The sequence below is a fragment of the Chaetura pelagica genome, unplaced genomic scaffold (genome assembly GCF_000747805.2).
Source record: "Chaetura pelagica isolate M959 unplaced genomic scaffold, ChaPel_1.0 scaffold199, whole genome shotgun sequence".
NCBI classification, from domain to species: domain Eukaryota; kingdom Metazoa; phylum Chordata; class Aves; order Apodiformes; family Apodidae; genus Chaetura; species Chaetura pelagica.
Genome location: NW_009970714.1, coordinates 1,118,366 through 1,139,964, shown reverse-complemented (window position 1 = coordinate 1,139,964; position 21,599 = coordinate 1,118,366). Strand labels below are relative to the sequence as shown.

General features: G+C 41.4%; 1 protein-coding gene across 1 annotated transcript in view; it reads right to left on the bottom strand.

Moving 5' to 3' along the window:
• Positions 1-21,599, bottom strand: part of LOC104396177 (sodium channel protein type 5 subunit alpha-like) — a 184,085-nt gene that overhangs the window by 8,197 nt on the left and 154,289 nt on the right. Inside the window, exons 20-21 of the mRNA XM_010005994.1 lie at positions 10,938-11,060; positions 4,654-4,935 (exon numbers count right to left, since the gene is read on the bottom strand). Of these exons, the coding sequence (XP_010004296.1) occupies positions 4,654-4,935; positions 10,938-11,060 (405 nt within the window). The remainder of the gene's footprint in view (positions 1-4,653; positions 4,936-10,937; positions 11,061-21,599) is intronic.

Here is a 21,599-nt window from a genome sequence, read left to right as displayed (position 1 = left end):
AGAAATTATTTATCTGGAATTAGTAACCACTTACACTCCGGATAAAGAAGTGACAAAATCTTCATGGGAGTGTTTGTGATATTATCCTGCCTGGAAGCTATCCAGAGAAACACCATTTTCTACTGAAACTGTCATGTGATGAGATTATCTACCGATAAACTCATCCTGGGATGGGATTACATTTTGTTATATGACTGGTGGTCAGAGCTGCAATGCAGTAAATTAGTGGGGAGGAGGATGGGTGGGATGGCACCAGCTGCCTTCAAACCATTTAGTGTAGCCAACTGGTGCCTTAAAATAAAACAAGCTTAATATCTGCAATGGAGATTTGTACATTTTTTTTTTCCTAGAAAAGGATTGCAATAGTGCAATAAATATGGCTGCTTTTGATAGCAGAAATACTGGTCTTTACATTTCTGAAATGTTTTTTTAAGCACTACTATTGGTGTGAGAAGCTTCTGACAGCTAAAGGAGAGACACCAACAGTATAGCCAAACTACATGTATTTAAGTCGTCTGTGCCATCTCCTCTCTCTTCTTCAGTTTGTTCAATTTTATCACATCAGCAATTTTATACCAAACATTTGTTTTAATGTTATTTTGTGTTAAGATGATGTGCTAGGGAGGGCATCACACAGACCCCCACAGACCACCCCAGAGGTCTGCACTGTGCTGGGTGGGGTACATTGCCTCCAAGGGCACTGCTTCTGGTCTTAAATTTCCATCAGTAATTCCTTATGGGATTCCTACTTACTCCTGATCTTTGTAGACATGGAGAAGTCAACCTCGGTATACTAATATATATTTTGTTCAGAGACACACTGATTTTTTCAACATTTTTCATCCACAGTGGAAGTAAAATCTAGCATTACAGTTTACACAAGTGCAAGAGATCATGTAACTCAGTAACTTTAGACACATGCCCCTGTCTCATGATCATTTATTTTGTAGCTGATTTATGAGCTTAGTCATGACTTTGAACCTGGAATGAGGGGTTGATTTAACTCTACAGCTCCTGGTTGCAGTACTGGTCTAGGAGTGCTTCTATTATCTTTCCCTTTCCTCATTTGCAGTCCCAGAACAAGAAGGAGTTGCAGGACAGATCACACAAAAGTCTCTTCCTCTCCAAGGAGAATTTTTCTAAGCAAGGGTGCTGCTGCATGAGAAACTACTTGTTTTCTTAGTGTTCTTCAATAGATTGATGACACTTCAAGATAGGTTGCCAAAAAATATGTGCAGGTGATCATAATATGAGGGGAAGGATTCTGCAAGGGAAATGCAAAACTCCTACTGGAAATTCAAGACATATCTTTGTTCAGATCAAATACAGATTTATAGAACATCGGTGCTGTGATCTGCAAAGCAACTCTAGGAATATAGAAAAAGCATTACTGAAGCACTGGGTCATAACTATTATTTTTTCCCTAATAGATTAGGGTGTTAAGGGTGTTAAATCCCCAGAAGAGTGAATCATCCTTCTTGCAAATTGAGAAGTCATGATAATAAAGATCTTTATGTTCCCATGAATGAGACATTTCTCTTGCTTGTAGGGTGAGCAGAAACTACCCCTGATTTTAGTAAAGCATTGTGAGACAGGCTATTTGTTAGTTGGAGAAGCTTGAAACTTGACTGACCACTTCACATTTATGTTTTCTCAGAGTCATTCATTACAAGTGGCATCTTCAGAACAACATGATGGATGCTAAACAGGGTATGAAAGAGTGAAGGATATTTGGGGAAAGTTTCATACAGTTCTCAACTACATTGTCATAAAGTTTGCCTCTGGACAGTAGTAAGCCTTAAATTTTCCACAGTAGTGACTTCTCACTTTTTTCAAGGATGCTGTAGAAGTGAAGAGAGAACAATAGGCAGACAGATTTGTTGAATGTATTTCTATTTGGATTTTCAGACACATTCAGGCATCCAAAGGTAACTTCAGAGCCGTTTAAAGAGTGTGTTGCTGCAGCTGATAATGCCAATGGTCAAAAGACAAGTCCCACTTAAAAGCTCATATTTTGGTTCCCTGAGGCTTGTCACCAAAATGCTTATCTCAACATTGCTCCACACTGTGTCAGCGTGCACAGACACACTGATGTGCCTGGCTCTTTAGAAGAGCTGAGCTGTTAACTGATCCCCTGCAATTCCTGCAGCAGTTTGCTTATGAAATGTGACTCCGTATGGAGGATGTTTGGCAAGGAGCACCTGTAACTGACACTCCTCAGCTGGAGTCTGGCAAAAGGGACCCAGATGTTTGGGCCCCTTCTCTGTGGGACTCATCTTTGCACTTCATTGCCTAAGACTGTTGTTAGCAGCAGACCTAAGAGATCCAGGCACAGGATGAAAGTTAAGACCAGTCCCCTAATGGTATCTGGCTTCTGTCCTTCCTCTTGGAAGAAGGAATCAGCACCTGCCATAGAAGCTGAGCAAAGGTTTAGGGCTCCCTCATTTCCTGCCATAACCAGCTTGTCCAGCCAAGCACAGACTCTATAATTATGGCACTTCTTTTGTACTTCTGCAACTGGAAAACCTACTTCTCTGCTACCCAATGCAAGATCACGGTTAAATGAAACCTGCAGAATCATCAAGCCCATTTTCAGCTGGAAAATAGCATCACTAGACTGTCTCTTCATAAATGTACTGAGATTCACCTTACAATCAGTTATGTTTTTGCTGCCATCACTGTTCCCAACAGGAGATGGTCCCACCTGCCCAACACAGCCAGTATCATCAATGACCAGTGCTCAATTCCCAGGAACTGGTATTGTGAACAACAGAAGACACTGCTTCAGGACATTTCTTAGGGAAGGCCAATTTATGAAAAGTTGCAGATTTTCAGAAAACTGGAGTTTGAGCCTTATAAAAGGAACAGTGAAGGAATAACTACTACTCTGATGGAAGTTTTTCACCAAACAAACTAGGCATCTGTTACGTGGGTGTGGAGGAGATAAGAAGCTTCAGGTGAGGCATAACATCTTAACCCTGGAAATTTTTGCTCAGCTAGATTGGATGTTCAAATAAAGAACTAAGAAAACACTATATAGAATGAAAAATCTAATTAAAGATGTTCAAAGGAAATTAATTTACCCTGCATGGGTGAGCTGAATATTATAATTACATGCAAAAGATACAAGCTCTTGCTCTCAGCAAGTTCAGCTTCATGTCATAGAAATAACCAAAAGTGGTTGTGCCCATTGTAACATTTCTGCTTTTCAGAAGGTATGAGAGCAAAGACTCAGTGGACAGTGGTCAGAAGATCTCAAACTCAAGTGTATGTACACCTGAACAGAGTACCTAAGGACAGGTATTTCCACAACGAAAGCTACTCCATGGAGCTATTTCATGTGCCTGCGACAGAGGAAGAATTCTGGGACAAGGAAAACTTGTATCATGGGGAGGAGAAGGGCTGGCAGATCTGATGTGGGGCATGTGAGAGGCTCATGTCCTCTTGGAAGGGCAGGTGAAGGCCCGGGGCAGAACCCTACCACATTGGAAAGGGTGATGTCTCTATATGACAATTCAATTGAGCCCCCAGCATGCAAGTTTTTTTATCCTAGAAGCAAGGAATGCCATCCCAGGCAACTGAAGACTATAACCTCCTTGTCCAGGGATGTAGCAAGGGACTTGTTTCACGCTGCAGACAAAAAATGCAACACAACAAACACTCTTCGTGTGTATCCAGCCTTTGTCATCACTAGGAACAACTGAAATAAGTGTCATTGCCACTATTTCACATGTGGACCTCGTGGAAATGGAACACAAAGCAACCTATCTAAAAATCACTCATCAGTCCAGCAGCAGAGCCTGGACAAGAAGATGGAATCCCCTGTGGCTTTATTCATGAAGTTGTGCTGCATCACAACACAGTGAATTTCTGAGTATACAACCTGTTAATCTACATTTCACATTTTCTGCTGAAAAAGTTTGTAAAAGTAGCTCACTTCTGTCTTTATAGATCAAATATTGCCATTATCTTTGAACCTCAACAGTCTCTTTTCTGATATGATCTAGCTACCTTTCCAGAGAGACCAGGCTGTATGGAGTTACAGCAACCTGATCACCACAAGGTTTCATAGTTAGGTTCAATCTGACTCATTACGTTTAGCAGGTGGAAATGAGGCAAGGAACCAGAATGAGAGGCTCCAGTGTCCTTCTCAGTCATCTTCATGGAAGGTAAGCAGAGGACTGTAAGTTAAGATTCCTCCAGCTTTATGCAGGAACTTCAGCTGAGCAACTGAGGGTATTGTAGCTTCATTTTTTTTTCCCAGCAGGATATAGTGAAGTCCCAGGTAGTTCAGGAAGGCCACTGCACTCTATCTACATGAACAGTCCTTCCTGGACCATGACTTTTCGTTTCTGGAACTGAATTTTGCTCTGGATTACAATATTGTGAAAAGAATCTTTATTTCACCTCAGGAGTCAAATCACCTCCCAGATGACTGGATTAGTGATGCACTAGAGACTCAAATTAAAACAAGAAGCTGCCATAAATATCTCTTGGCCAAATATGACTCAGGTACACTTCAGGAAAGGATCTCCCCTGATTGGTAAGGCTGAAAAACCCAGAAAAGTATTGAGGTTAACCTTAGCTTACAAGCTGATGATTTCAAAAGGAACAAGCAACATTTGCCCATTAGTTTCTGGTGGTCACACTTACCACTTGTAGCAGAGCCAGGTACCCAGCACCAACATTATCAAAGTTAACTTTAACTTTTGTCCAGTAAAACGTGCCCGACACGTTATAGAAAATACAGTCACTCATGTTGTTAATAATTTTGGAGTCTAAAGGCATATCTCCTTCTGTCTTATTAATGCACTTCCCAAACTTCCCAGCAAACAGGTTCACTCCCATGATGCTAAAGATGAGCCAGAAGATGAGGCAGACAAGCAGAACATTCATGATGGAAGGGATGGCTCCCACGAGGGCATTGACAACCACCTTGGGTGAAACAGGAGAGAAAAACCAGAATTAACATCAGCACTTACACAGACAATTTACTAACAGGCTGTTGTGTGCACCCTTGACTAGCTAGGCTGGTGACAGGTGGATAACTACTGACACTGCCTAAGGAGCCAGACCACCATTAAAGGCTTTACACATGATTATTTTTTTCCTTTTGTAATTTATAAGCTAATCTGTTGGCATCCCAGCCATGGGATGATGTTTTTCAAGTGGAATCTTTCAATTCAGGAGCAATCTTCAAAGTCATCATGACCTCTCAGATCCTACTGGGTAACACACTTCAGTCAAACCCTCTTTAATAATCATACAATTAACTGGAAACAGCTGGAGAACATCACAGTGTCTCAAGATAGACCAAAAAATATTTCTAAAATCTTTTATCAAACTCAGGTTTCCACACTCCTTGGGATGTGAACTCCAGCTGTGATAAATTTGGCTTCTTGAGATAATTACTGATTGAGACATACCAAGCCACATCCCACCTGATCAGTATGCATGATTAAAACAGTGAAACCTTCCTAATTTTCCATGGCATGCTGTACATTTCTAACACATTGACCCAGGCAGGGCTGTGAAACCCTGTTTGAAACAACACATTTTCTGAGGGAAGCACATGAGCAGAACATGCAGTTTTAACCCTCCTGTGTCAGCAAGGTTTGACCAAATTCACCACTTTTGGAGATGCTGCCATTGCATGGTTCAGGCAAAGCTGCCTGACAGCACTGCTGCACACACCAGCCCCACTTCATGAATTTGCCTCCAGCTCTGTCTCATGCTTTGGAGATTAAAATCAGATAGGCAAACACGAAGCTCTTCCTCTTCTCCATCTACATTTCTGAAACTGAGACAAGGTAATATTGATCCATAAAAATTAAGTTTTATTCAATTGTGAATCTGATTATGGAAAATGTCAGCTCTTATTTTCTCATGTATTAGTGTCCAATTTTCTGACAAGCTAATAATCTAACAGTCATTTCCTCAACATTTTTGCATTGCTGAGGAAGAAAAATAACCGGAAGAGTGAAATGGTTTTCATGTTTGTATAGCAGCTGCTTCATCTACAATATACAATACAAAATTATGTAGATCTTTCAAAATCCAAATTTATATTTTTGTGCATTTATGAATAAAGCTAATTTTCATACAGGAAAAGCTGCTTGACCAATTTTTTTTAAATTTATTTTTTTTTTCTCTGTATAGGCTCATTCCTGATGACTTTCAATGTCTGCCTTTTTTTTCCCCTTACTTTATCTTTTATGGTTGGATGTTAATCAATTGCTAACTTCATTGTTTTGAGACCAAATTGACTGTGTTAAGCAAAATGACAAATAATTTGCAGATCAGGGGCTTATTTAGATTTAACTTAGGCCCTTGTCAAAGCAGCTTTAATTTGCTGCTATGCAGGACAGGATTTTTGCTCAATTTTAATCCATGCAGCATGAAGCCACTGCACTTAGGTGACATAGTTTCAGCAGTGCAATTGATGGCCATGCCTGCATCCTGGTTTTTCTGCTTCCACTGGGCTATATTCAATGGCTTGTAGATAACAAAACACGATATGAGGCTGGAGCAAATCCTCTCTGAATGAATTATTAACAGGGAGGTTTAATTCTTCTCTCACTGCTTCTGCTCTTACACCAGGGTGATGCCATTTGGTCTGCTGGGAGCACTCCTGACTTGCACTGAGACAAGTGAGAGAGCTTAAAGACCTGAATACATAAAGTCAAGTTATCATCATAAATTCATGTTAGAACTTCAGCTCCAAACCTTGCCATAGAAAGAGCAGAATTTCTGTTGTACCTAGGGACATCAAAACACACAGAAACTATGTCAGACCTATAGGAGAAACCACCTTCCAGGTGACCTCTTCAGGGACAGCCTAGAAACTGAGCCACTCTCCACCCTAATCCACAGCAATGTAAACCTGTGCCTGGCCCCCAGCTCTCCTGATCTCATGGGCCACCTTCTCAGCTGAAGCTGATTCAGAAATTAAAACCAGAAAAGACTCACATGACTTGTTAATCCTGACCTCTCTACAGCAAAGCCCACCAGACTTCCCACAGCAGTCCCAGGCCCAGGCTACATTTCCTAGCCAAATCTGGGCACAGCTTTTGCAAAGACATCTAATTTACAGTGTCATGATTTCAAATAATAGATAAAAGTTTTATTAGTTAATTTATTCCTGGTGTCCTTTGCCCTCACTGTTGGGAACAGATGCACTATTTTTAGGTTGAAATTGTTGAACTTGAGGCTCTAGTCACCTCCTGTTAGACAACTTCTCCTATCATCCCTGTCTTCACTGTAGGTGAGTTACCACAGAACATTGCTTTGGGTAATTAAAAAATCAGAGCTTCTTTCTAACTGTCATAGTTCCTTCAGATTTCTAATTACCCTCATAGCTCAGTGCAGAGACTTTCCCATTTTAAAAACCCCATTTCCAGCAGTTTTTTTGGAATTCCAGTATTGAAGCTCTGCCCTCTCCCTCCACTTGCTGAGTTATTTCCCTGCATATTGAGGGGCAGTATTACTCACCTCATTTATTGGACCTGCTCAAAAGCTCATGTCCTGTTGAACAGTCATCCTGATCCCCAAGTCCTTCTCAGTGGCTGTTTTCCAAGAAACAGTCCCCTGAGTGACCTACTTTCCTCCTCCTGAGGTGCACGATGCATGTGGTTTTATTAAAATGCATGTTGTACAGTTGATCTGTTTTCCACAGTGATCCAGATCAGGCTGCATAATTCCCTTATCCCTAATATCACTGACTGTTCTGCTCACTTTGTGTCTTGTCAGCAAAGATTTTGTGTTTTGTTCCAGCTGATGTTAAAATCCAGATTAAGGACAGTTCTGATTCTGAAGAATCCCTCACCCTGACACACACATCACCGAATTTACAGTGTCATCACTCTTTACAATTCCTTTGGAGATCCATCACCCATTTTAAATTAATTTTAAATATGTTTACTTGGCTTGGTACAAAGCTCGTGTTTGCATCACAAAGTCCCATGGTATCAGATTCCTCTCTGAAATCTGAGGATATTATATCAGCAGTTACTGCCATCAGCATGATTTGTAATCAAATCAAAGGACCGTATCAATTTTACAAGAACTATTCCCCTGAAATCATGCTAGCAGGCATTAATGATGCTATTCCTTTCCTGCATGTATCTTGTAGCAACCTCATCATGATTTTGCCTAGGATCATTTTCACATTAAATGGTCTATCATTATCTCGCTCATCCTTTTAACATATTCCAATAACCTCGCTTGCTGGGAAGAAACTTGCAGAGAAGTGGCACCTCTGAAGTAATTCCCTGATGGACAACAAATGAGGAGACATGAGAGACTTTTTGATTTGGTACAGGCAGACCTAAGTTAATTTACACTGGGGTCTAAATATGGCTGTGAAAGTGGAGGGTGATGCAGGGTGGTGGCATATGCGTGGCACCCTCGGGGTCTACAGTAACTGTGAGGTGGGATACTGGTCTTACTGGGGTCTTATTTGAGGACAGAGGGGCAGGATGGCAAGGATGGCATCAGGTTAGACCTATTTTACAGAACTTTTATGGGACGGGAGCTGCTGAGACTGGTGTCAAACTCAGACAGATCCCAGGCTCTTTGAAGACAGAGAAAGGATTAAAGTCTGATGGTAACAGGTCTTCTTGGCCATCCAAGTGCTACTCTGTGCCTCTGCCTCAGGACCAACTGTTTACGAAATGTAGATACTGTGTCAATGAAATAACTGGCTTCCTGCAGCACAAATGAGAACTTTCTTGCTCCTGTTCTAACCATGCAGAGATTTCTCAGTTATTCGAGAAAAAGACATTAGAATAGAGCAAGCTATTATTATTTTCTTACTGTCAGTGTTTGCTTCTCAGCATTATCATTATTTAATCCATCACTGCTCTGGCAATTTTCCTGTGCATTTTGGAGCATATGAACTCCTAATAATGAAAGGTCTAACTGTTCCTAGTCATGTTAAGTGTGTTTAGACAAACTAAAGATAAAATAATTTGATTTTCCAATAGCATGTATTCTCAATTACACTTTAACATGGTTTACAAGCTAATTCACTACCTCTGATAGCTCAGAAAGACTGAATATATTTCAGCTACAGCAACAGAACAGGGAAGGAAAGGGATGTTGAGTCAGGGACTGGGGGCCTACCAGTATCAGCATGTTAAGAAGGAAACTTGCTGGGCTGCCATGCCATGTAGGATCTCCACCAAGCCAACCTCTTTCTGTTCTCAGACACAGATGCAAACTTTTTTTTTTTGTTTCTTCCCTATTTGAGACTCACTCTCTGATGCTTTGGTCTAGTCTGCCCACTGCTTTTCAGGTTGGAATCCCATTTAATTAAACGGATGCAAAGTCATGAGTGAACATTCTTATGTCAGCTTAGAATGTGTTAAAGGGCTTTTGCTTGAACTTGCAAATCCACCAGTAGAAGCTAAGCCTTCATAAGCTAGATTTAAATTGATTTGAGAGTTAATTGATTTGAGTTAAAATACTGCAGCTTTTGCTGATGTCAATGTTTGCTCCATTTACAAATGTTTAATAAAGACTTGAAGTCATCAAATGACATAGGAGTGAGAGCTTCAGGGAACATCAGTAGTGCAACATCACTTTGTGCCAGCTGAGGATCAGTAGTTTGCTTTTGTTTTATTTTATGAATAATCTTTAAAATATTCCCTGTGTTTGCAGAAAAGAGTATAGGGAACAAAACAATTCAGGTTTGGGTGCTCAAATGAATAGAGACCCTTGAATCTTTTCCTTGGTACCAACTAACAGAGAGGACAGTGGTCTGCAACTAGATTTGTCTGATCTTCAGTCACAAAATAAAGTGATTGAGATGCTAACAAGTTCTGTGGGACAAGGCCCTAAATCCCTTGCTCTGGTCATCGATAGAACAGGTGAACAAATGGGTACAAGGTTTGCATAAATTGCTCCATGACCATATTTCCTGGGTTATCTCACTCTTTCTTACTGCAAGGATATTGCAAAGAGAGCAGTAAATTACTAGGATCTCAGTGCATGAACTGCATATTTTAGTCACTGATTATTCAGACCAAAATATTGTTGACAGGAAAGCTTTTCCCTCAATACACCTTGGTGTGAAAGTTGTAGCATTTTCTTTGGCCTAGCAAAGAGACTTGGGATCTTCAGACAATGTAAGTTGTTTTGCTTGTAATTTTGTCAGAGATTTGTTTTATCTTGCTACACAATCTGCAAGATTAGCAGTAAACTCTGCTCACACAGGACACAGTTGTCATCACCTGCAAGTCGTGTGGTGCAAAAAGTTAAATAAAGTTCTTATCTAAACAATAATTGATTAGTGTAGCAGGTAGGCTTCAAACATACACAGGTATACTGTGTGGATATAGCCACGCCAGCAAAGGAATGCAGAAGGGAAGGAGATGGATGCACAAGATGGAGCAACAAACACAATCTACATAGTTTTAATGTTAGTCTTGAAATTCCATATAAATTCTGCAATCTGTTCAAAGGAAAGATTTGATATAATCATTTGCTTTCCCTCTCTTCAGCATTTCTAATTTTTTTTTTGCTTTAATTATTAGTGAAAAAGTCCTTAAGAAGTTTCCCAGTCAGTCTGATTTTAATGCATGCCAAAAGCAGAGAGCAAACTTGTAGCTTTGTTATTCCCTTGATATGCCTTATAATTGAGAAGTAATTGTTAGCCAGATGCTTCCTCGGCCAAAAAGCTGCTTTTTAAAGCACAATATGACAAGTTAGGCAGCAAGATTAGTTTATCATTAAATCCACCAGGATAAAGCTGCAATGATCCCATTGCAGACAAAGGAAGACAAAGGAAGGATTTTGGATGCTGTTGGCTTGATACAGCATTATCATTCCCTTCCTTTGGCAGCCAAAATGAAGACAAAATCACATGCAATTGTTCCCTGTTACATGCTTAATGTCACACAAAGTTGAGCTTTGATTGACACTTTATCTGTTCTTACCCTCATCCCTTCAAATCGTGACAAAGCTCTTAATGGTCGCAGGGCTCGGAGGGTCCGGAGGGATTTAATGGGACCCATCTCAGAGTAGCCAAGAGTGTTGGCTATGAGGCTTACTAAAGAGACCTGAATGGAGACAAAAAGCAAAAATCCAATCTGTTAGTTCAGTCCTGCCATTTTCCTTCTTTTTGATTTTTTCTTCCTGAAAAGAAACAGCTGGTTAGTAGGAAACATCTGGAACAGCGTGTGGGGCAGAAGAAACAAAAAACCTCCTTCAAATTAGAGCAACTCAGAAAAAGTGAGGTTTTGACATCTACACATATACAAAACTCTTTCCAACTCAGAAAACCTTTGGTTCCACTTTAATAGAAAATTTATAGAAATACAGACTTTCAGAGATGTCAGTTTTCTTTTAACTAAGCACACAGGAATCCTCTTAACCTCAGGTTGCACAGAATGGATGAGAAGGGAGATCACCATAACAAAACCAGCATATTATGATGCCTCTGCTGTAAGTTTTCTGTTCACTCCTCACGGTGTGTGCATCTACCACTATTGGAAACATGATGAGTCACATAATTGTTATAATTTAGGGCTTTCTACATGAAAGCACCTGTAAGATCTAACTATTTCCAGCAGAGACAAAAGATTTCAGAGTTACCATTCAATTACCAATCTTAAACTTACTGATTAGAAACAAGTCTTCTAGATTGCTGATAGGCATGACTTCATACTACAGACACTAAAAGAATTATGTGCATGACTTCAATTCTGTACTTTTTCACTTCTTCTGGTTTCTGTACAGCCTCTAAGGGAGAAAACAACCTGACAGGTGCTCAACATTGAGGCTCATACCGCCCAAAGACTATTTTTGGACATAAACTATCTATTTCCAAATCTGGAGAAGATTCCAATGCTCTTCGTGTTCTCAGAGCTTTTGTAGTGCCCAGCTGGTCAGAAATGCAGATGCTTTCTGGCACAGGTCTACAGTCTGGATGATCTGAATGGCAGTGGAGATTATGGGTCAGATTAACAAATACATGGAGCAACTGCAGTTTGGATGCTCAAATTTGTATTCACAGCCTGACTTCTCACCAAGCAGGGAGTAAGAAACAGATCTCCAATACCATAGGTACCATGCCAATTTGCATCTATTAAAAAAGAACTAAAATAAAATCATCACATATTATAAACTATTTTTTTCTTAGGAAAAAAGGGACTTTTGCACATTGCTCATCACATTTCCCTTACTCCCATCTTACTTCAGTTGTTTTCAGAGCCTTAGTTATCATGGTATTGGATTGTCCACACTTACTGTGTGTGCAAAGCTTACCTGGAAGGAGTGTGCTTGATTGCCATTTTAAACAGACAAGCTAAGTCTAAAACCAGGGATTCTTCTATATAAACACTATATAAAAGTAGGTGCTCAATGTAATAGGGAACTCTCAGCTCCCCCATGAAGACAGCCAGCTCTGGTGGGAAATCTTCCTAGTAATCTTAGGGTAGAATGATTTTTCCTCTTCACTCCACCACTGACTGACCAGCCCAGCATCACCCATGAGGTTTGTGACAAAGCAGGATAAAGACAAGTCTGGTCCCCTAAGTCACAAGCTAGTGTCCTCTGTGGAGCAAACCTTTCTCCTGGATATGCATTCATTTCTGTACCAGTGCTGTCTGCCCAGCTAAGCATCTTTGTAAAACTTGCTCAATTTTAAAAATTATATATCTATTGATGGCTTTATTGTGGCATGTGGGTGACAGCAAGCCTAAGGGTAGGAGGTCTCAGAGACATCAAGCCTGGGCTGGATGGAGCAGGCTGGATATCTGCTGGGATAAGACAGCCCAGTTTTGCAGACAATGAAGTGGCACAGAGGCTGACTGTCACACTTTAACATGTCATTCTTTAACAAGGTGTGACACAAACTCACTTCCTGTGTACAGACCCAGCAGCTGACACAGAAAGGAAGGTCTTTATAAACACTTCTGCATTTTAGTGGTGAATGTGTTATAAGAACAGCACAGTAGACAGATTGGAACCAAGCTCAGATGTCTTAGGCTCCTTACACGATGGGGAGGTAAAAATCACCAGTGGAGCTTTTGCTTCCATCTCTAAGAGAGCAGATCTGAACCCATAACATGAACATACCTAAGAAGACACTTTACAGTAATTGCTATAGGTTTGACATATATACACTAGTAATGTCTCTTTTGTTGTAAATCCTGCTCAGTTATGCTCACAGTTGAAGATGAAAATCTGTTTGACTTCAAAACCATCTTGAACTCATCAATGTTTCCAAGCTGAGGCAGCAGCCCTTTTTGTCTTCCCTACATTTTACCAGCCCTGATTGCATCCTTTACTCTGTATTAACATTCAGTCCAAAGCCTTCTCCTTCCATTCACTCTCCCCAGACTTAATGTTGCCTAAATAAGGGGAAAGGGCTGAAGAATCTGGCTAATAGCAGTAAGCAAGTGTGCAGCTTACTTCTTTACTGAAGCCATTCAACTAAGTAATCTTAAAATTGTAATGTAACTGGCATCATTGAAATATCATGACAGGAGTAACCCTGTGGCACAAATTGCTGTCTTTGGTGGAGATTTTATTGCTGAAAAAGGCCTTAACCCCACAAAGCCTTGGAGCTCCCTATCCAGAAAGACTGGAGGTGTAAGAAAGACAGCTCAGGGATAGCACATGCAATGATAGAAATCAGGATCTGTACACTCATAAATTTTAAGGGAAGCTCATTCACCTGTAAAATGAATGTAGAGATTTTTTTAAAAATTAATTAACCAAATAAAGAGCACTTGACACCTTTCTTTGCTAGCTTCACCCACAGTGACTGAAAGCCAGATCTTCTCAAGGTCTTCAAACTCCCCTAGTTCGTGCACCTGCATGTTTCCTCCCTCATCCCAGATTTATGTCCTATAACTCCTCTTTCTCTCAAGGCAGACACTGTTCTGTTCAAATCCTGAATGACCAGACTTTGGTTCTGAGCAGGGTTACCATTTTCTTGACAGTACCATAAATGTCACCCTGAAACCCATCACAGGTGCTGTTGTCCTCCTGACACAGATTTACGCAGCATTAGAGGTCTCTTCACAGGATTAGGCCATGAAGCTGTGTGATATTTGGCCATGATTTACAGAGCTGCAATCAGAACTGAGTTTGAGACAACTTGTTTAAATGCTCGGCTGTTGGTTTTGAAGGTATCCCCGTCAAATTTTATTTATAGGAGAATTACTAACGCAAAGAATTGGCCATTTGGACTTGATTAAAAGTGACCCGGAAGGTTATTTTTAGGAAGAAAATCAAGCAGCTTTCGAAATTGGTACTGACTGCCCCACATAATCACAGCAAAAGGTGAAGTCAGCTGTTTCTGTTACTTTTTTTTTTCCCCTGTTCCAGGCTGTGCAGCCCAGAGCTGCTCTAAGATTCTGCTTTGTGCTCTGCTTGGTGTCTGAAACTTGCTGGCACTCAGAAAACACCTCCAGGGTCAACATAACCTCCAGATTCACAATATGGCACACATTGCTAATATTTTCTCTTTTCAAACAGCTTTGTAAATTTTTCAGGGAAAAGAAAAAATGCCTCTGAAGAAGAGGCAGCACCAATGCTGTGGAGAGCAGGGGAATCCTTCTAAGGAGTCACTATTGCCTGGAACCATTTCCCACAGTATGTACAACCTTCTGTTGGGCTTGAGCTTTCACCTCACCCTCACTTTTCACAGGGCATGTGTGCTAACTGGCAAGCTGCAGAGTCTCTCATCCTCCTGTGAACTTCTTCTGACTCAAGAAGCCTTATTATTATTCTTATTTACAGATGTTCAGCCTCTGACATCTGCGTTGAGGGTCTTTCCAGAACCTGCTAGATCTTTGTAAGAAGCTTTCACAGCTTTCAATTTAAACCTTTAATACCTTTAACTTCATCAAGTAATAATACTTTCCATGTTAGCTCTAGATGGTTTCTGATCCCATTGACTTGCTGCTCATTAGGTGCCTCTGAAATCTCCAGGACTATGTTGTCACTGGAATTTTCTATCCAGTGTGAACCCAAGCACACAACCTGGGCAGCAACAAGGATCCCTAAGGTGGGGAGTGGTTCTCATAAATCTGTGTACACTATCCTGTCTCCACAGACAGCAACAGCAAACGTCTCACCACGAGCATGGTCAAGGATTTCAGTCATGTCAGCTCTTCCCTTTTGCTTTCCTCAGATCATCTCAGCTCAGCCCAACAAGAGCCCAGACTCAGCACTGTCAATGACTTCCCAACATTTATTGCACAAGAGTTAAAACCCAGAAAGTGTCAGCATTTACTGCCCAACTCAAGGATAGAGTTTCCCAGTAAAGCTCAGGCTGCAGGCAAAGCCACACGGATGTTACCTACACACCTTGGTTTCTTCTTGCCCTTGTAGAAGGGCAGAGAATGTTGAGCTCTCTCTGATCCTGGCATTTAGGAAGGGTTTTTGCCCGTTCCTGAATTTCTCTGCACTTAGACAATTTGATCTATGTATCTATAACTATATTATATTATATATAGATACCTATAGACATGCATTTTTATATTCCCACATATGCAAGTTTACCTGTCTAGATTTTCTGATCATTTTTATTACAGCCTCCTCAAACTGGGTAAAGGGAGAGAGAAACGAACCCCACAGCTTTTAATTTTGTCATTTTGTGTTATGCTCAAGAAAACAACAAGAGCTTTAAAATGTTTTGACTGCACTGAACACTAGACATACCAGCCATGGGGATTACCAGGCCTGTGGCTGGTGTTTTGAAAGCCAAGCTCCTGTCATCTATGTGGCTCAGTGGCATTAGCAGCTCAGGTCTAGAGTGCCCCATTATATGACATTCATATGTGTTTCCAGGGCAAAATTAAGAAGAATCAATTAATTTAGATTCTTAGAACACAGGCAATGATCCCTGAAAAGACAATAGGCTCCCTGATAACTGTTCGAAGTTATTGCTACAGTGTTCTAATGAGATTAATCCCTGAATTTCTTAATTATTTCCACATTCCACTACTGGATTATATTTGACTAAAGAAAAAGTCTTGAATGGGAATCACAATGTTTTTTCAGTAACTGCCACTTGCTCTGTTTTACTGTTTTAATAAGATCTTGTCATTCTTGAGATGGAAATACATCTTATTTAGTATTAGGCTGCCAATGTGCTCAGTGCTGTCTCCACATGCTGGCCATGGTGTGCCATGTGTCCACTTGTGAGAAGCAAAGTAGGGGAAGTGCAACAGCTAAGTGATCTCCTTTTAAAAGGTTTCAACTTCTTTCCCAGATTAGTCTTAACACGGTGCATTTCTTTAAACTATCAAAAAATTGTTAACTCCTTGAAGGATCCCATGGGGAGCACATTGACTCTCAAAGCAATTCAAATTTAAAGATATACAGCAATTTTTGGCATTGAAAATTATTCACTGTGAACATACAGAGGTAAAGTCACACAGCAGAGATCTAGATCTTCACTATCTGACAGTGACTTTGGAAATCTGTGTTGTAAACCAGTTTAAAGCTGTCAAAAGAGAACTTTAAAGCTGCAGAAAACCAATTATAAAGTAGGAAGTGCAATAATGCAGCTTCCTTTATGTACATACAGGGGAAATACTCTTTAAGAGATCACAGGTTCTTTTTCCCAAGGAGCTATTGCATTTATAAGAGTAGTGGGGTTCCCTTCCTATAGGCATATATTTTAATAGCAATTAGTAGCATGCACAGACTCCCTAGCCATGAAATGATGCTGGCAGCAGTAATCCAAAGGGTTCAGTCTTTGGGAGCAGTGTCTCACCTAAGGCTGACAACTTCCTATAGCAAGGAGGTGGGTTTGATCTGGAATAGATCCAGCTTCTCTCCTTTCTTTTGTGTTCCTTCCCACCAGCCTAAAAGCACATCATTCCTGATAACCAGTGGGCTCCCACTGGACCAAGCTGGAAGCAAACCTGAGCAGCATCATTCAAAGGCAGAAGCTACTTGATACAGACTGAATTTCTGAATTAACCCCAGATCACCACTGAGATTAATTAAAAGCAGAGCTCAGGGAACAAGGAGTTTTGCTTGGGCAATGGTAAAAATCCTCCTTGGCTGCTCATATAAATCCCAAAACCTGAGAGAACAAAGACCTCTACTAAATGCCTGCCTGCTGCAGCACACATCTGTGAGCAATACCCTGCAAGCTGCTGTCTCAGGGAGAAAGGGAGACCTCCTTCCTCATTTAGGTAACACCATATGTTTTATGCAGCTAGGGATTTCATCAAATTAACCTGCTTGTCCAAATTAGAGGGGAGGGAACCAGGGAAAATAAAAGGACATCCGAAAGGGAACACAGCAGCTGAATTGAAAGCTTTGGCCACTTATTTAAATAAGCAGTTTCTGCTAATGCAGGCTCCCAGTGCTTTCAAACAGCTTTTTGTGTGCCCCAGGAACAACTGCCTTTCCTTCTCTAATTGTGCTTTTTTTAAATTTAAAAAAAAAAAAAAAAAAGTAAAGGAAAGAGAGCTTGGATTATTTTGGGTGCCTCTTTTCAATGCAGTCTGGGCATCACCCAAAGAGCAGATCTTCATAGCCCCAGCAGCAGACCAGGGGCTGTAAAAGCCAGGCCTGTGGTCTTAACTTGCTCCCCTTGGTTTGAAAAGGAACAACATTAAGTCTGTACCCCAAATGCAAACTGGAAAAGCTACAGGGAAAGGGGAATTTGCACATAAATTGCATATAAATAATGCACCCAGCTCTGGTGCCCCCAGCACAAGAAAGATGTGGAGCTTTTGGAACATGTCCAGAGAAGGGCCATGGAAATGATCCAAGAGCTGGAGCAGGTCTCTGATGAGGGCAGGCTGAGGGAGCTTGGGTTGTTCAGTCTGAAGAAGAGAAGGCTCCAGGGGGACCTCATAGTGGCCTTCCAGTACCGGAAGGGGCTACAGGAAAGTGGGGAGGGACTTTTTAGAGAGGTTTGCAGTGAGAGGACAAGGGGCAATGGTTTTAAGCTGAAAGAAGAGAGATTAAGGTTAGAGATCAGGCTTAAATTCTTCAGTGTAAGGGTGGTGAGACACTGGAACAGGCTGCTCAGAGATGTTGTGAGGGCTCCAGCCCTGGAGGTGTTCAAGGGCAGGTTGGATGGGCTCTGAGCAGCCTGTTCTTGTGGGAGGTGTCCCTGACCATGCAGGGCAGGTGCCCTAAATGATCTTTAGGGTCCCTTCCAACTCAAAACATTTTGTGATTCTGTGATAAATTGAAAGACATGGAACTTATTGCTGCTCTGAAATACTGTGGAGCAAAAAGGGCTTGTAATAAGCTTGGTATTCCCTTTATCATCTACCATTTCTGAGCAGAGGTTTATTACTGATTTATTTCTTTTTAAATATCTCTTTACCCTTTCACTCTGACCGGAAATACTCTTTAAGAGATCACAGGTTCTTTTTCCCAAGGAGCTATTGCATTTATAAGAGTAGTGGGGTTCCCTTCCTATAGGCATATATTTTAATAGCAATTAGTAGCATGCACAGACTCCCTAGCCATGAAATGATGCTGGCAGCAGTAATCCAAAGGGTTCAGTCTTTGGGAGCAGTGTCTCACCTAAGGCTGACAACTTCCTATAGCAAGGAGGTGGGTTTGATCTGGAATAGATCCAGCTTCTCTCCTTTCTTTTGTGTTCCTTCCCACCAGCCTAAAAGCACATCATTCCTGATAACCAGTGGGCTCCCACTGGACCAAGCTGGAAGCAAACCTGAGCAGCATCATTCAAAGGCAGAAGCTACTTGATACAGACTGAATTTCTGAATTAACCCCAGATCACCACTGAGATTAATTAAAAGCAGAGCTCAGGGAACAAGGAGTTTTGCTTGGGCAATGGTAAAAATCCTCCTTGGCTGCTCATATAAATCCCAAAACCTGAGAGAACAAAGACCTCTACTAAATGCCTGCCTGCTGCAGCACACATCTGTGAGCAATACCCTGCAAGCTGCTGTCTCAGGGAGAAAGGGAGACCTCCTTCCTCATTTAGGTAACACCATATGTTTTATGCAGCTAGGGATTTCATCAAATTAACCTGCTTGTCCAAATTAGAGGGGAGGGAACCAGGGAAAATAAAAGGACATCCGAAAGGGAACACAGCAGCTGAATTGAAAGCTTTGGCCACTTATTTAAATAAGCAGTTTCTGCTAATGCAGGCTCCCAGTGCTTTCAAACAGCTTTTTGTGTGCCCCAGGAACACCTGCCTTTCCTTCTCTAATTGTGCTTTTTTTAAATTAAAAAAAAAAAAAAAAAAAAAAAAATAGTAAAGGAAAGAGAGCTTGGATTATTTTGGGTGCCTCTTTTCAATGCAGTCTGGGCATCACCCAAAGAGCAGATCTTCATAGCCCCAGCAGCAGACCAGGGGCTGTAAAAGCCAGGCCTGTGGTTTTAACTTGCTCCCCTTGGTTTGAAAAGGAACAACATTAAGTCTGTACCCCAAATGCAAACTGGAAAAGCTACAGGGAAAGGGGAATTTGCACATAAATTGCATATAAATAATGCACCCAGCTCTGGTGCCCCCAGCACAAGAAAGATGTGGAGCTTTTGGAACATGTCCAGAGAAGGGCCATGGAAATGATCCAAGAGCTGGAGCAGGTCTCTGATGAGGGCAGGCTGAGGGAGCTTGGGTTGTTCAGTCTGAAGAAGAGAAGGCTCCAGGGGGACCTCATAGTGGCCTTCCAGTACCGGAAGGGGCTACAGGAAAGTGGGGAGGGACTTTTTAGAGAGGTTTGCAGTGAGAGGACAAGGGGCAATGGTTTTAAGCTGAAAGAAGAGAGATTAAGGTTAGAGATCAGGCTTAAATTCTTCAGTGTAAGGGTGGTGAGACACTGGAACAGGCTGCTCAGAGATGTTGTGAGGGCTCCATCCCTGGAGGTGTTCAAGGGCAGGTTGGATGGGCTCTGAGCAGCCTGTTCTTGTGGGAGGTGTCCCTGACCATGCAGGGCAGGTGCCCTAAATGATCTTTAGGGTCCCTTCCAACTCAAAACATTTTGTGATTCTGTGATAAATTGAAAGACATGGAACTTATTGCTGCTCTGAAATACTGTGGAGCAAAAAGGGCTTGTAATAAGCTTGGTATTCTCTTTATCATCTACCATTTCTGAGCAGAGGTTTATTACTGATTTATTTCTTTTTAAATATCTCTTTACCCTTTCACTCTGACCATTGCACTTTCTGCCACAGAGATGCCTGACTGTATGACTGCCCCTGCCAATCCAGAAATTGCATGTTGTCGGTGTAAGGGCAGAAAGTTAAAGGAAAGTCTGAAAATTAGGGCTAGAGAGAGACTAAAGTGACCTAAACCAAATTCCCACCTCTGCTGTTTCCTTGAATCACAACCCTCACATTCAGGTAAGAACTATGAACTCCTCAGGGCTGCTCTGCAGTTAGTCCATGGCACAAAGATGAAAGTGCATCTGCAAATGAGTTAATGAACATCTTCCCTCACCAGCAGCCAAGTTCATTACTGCTCCTGGAGTGCTCTTGTGTATTATAACATGATGGGCTACACGAGTGCTTGAATTAATTATAAACAACAATTATCTCCTGGAAAACCCGGCACTCCTTCTCATAACCCAGGATAGAAGCTGCTTATACATAATCTTCTCATGGCTTTTTTTCTCCAGGACATTTCCCCTTTTTGGCTTGTTTGTTTGTTTGTTTGTTTCTCCCATCTAATGCTGAAACTAAGGCTTCAAAACACTTAATATTTCATCTTCTCAGCTGGTTTCCTGTACCTCATGTCCATGTTTTTCAAGGTGATATCTCCTTTTCTGAGGGCAGCCTTGTTGCAAACAGCATGTGCCACTCCTGTTGGCTTAAATGCTTTTAAATAAGTAATTCCTGCATCCTAATTGCTTCCTGGCAGTTTCCAGAAGAACCTCTTTATGTCTTGCTGTTCTCTTAATCTGTCACCTCCTTTACACCTGCTCAGGCTTTTCTAACAGCCCCAGTCAATTCCTAAGGCAGATGGCTATGAATCAAGAATTAAACCTCCACTAATTTCTGAGGGTGAGCTGAACGACCTGCTGCTGTGAACTTCCATTCAGTGAGACAGCAAGCTGACTTATTGATTTGCAGTTTTTCCACCCCATTCTTTCCAAAGGGAATTTCAGCCTGTGTCAATTCACCTTTTCACAGCAGACACCTTTGCCAGACCTCCAGGTCCCATTTATCAGCACTGGGTAGGAGTGGTAGAGGGATTGCTATGCCTTTTGAGGACTAAATAACACTCCTTGATTAACAAACCTTGGCCAAGACCCAAAGTCTTTCTCCTTGGTGCAGCAGCAGTGGCTGTGTGGGTTCAGCTGCCTGGAAAAGTCTGGTATTTCTACCAGGATTTACAATAAAATAATGTCTTAATCATCAAATCCATTCTGCGTGTCCTCCAGACACTTTGTAGACAGCTCTGACTTAGGGCAGCTGAAGAGGAAAGATATTGTCCCCTTAAAACAATCTCCAAAATGACCACACAATTCATCCCAGGGTACCTTCCTGATGCTGAATGTTGTTGTCAGGAGCAGATGGGAATATGGTTGAGTATTATTCATCATTTGAAGACAGTGTTATAATGCCAAGGGTGCACAGAGTTATTTCCCTGGTGTCTCAGCCCCATCCACTCTGCTCCACTTCCATCCAAGCTAGTG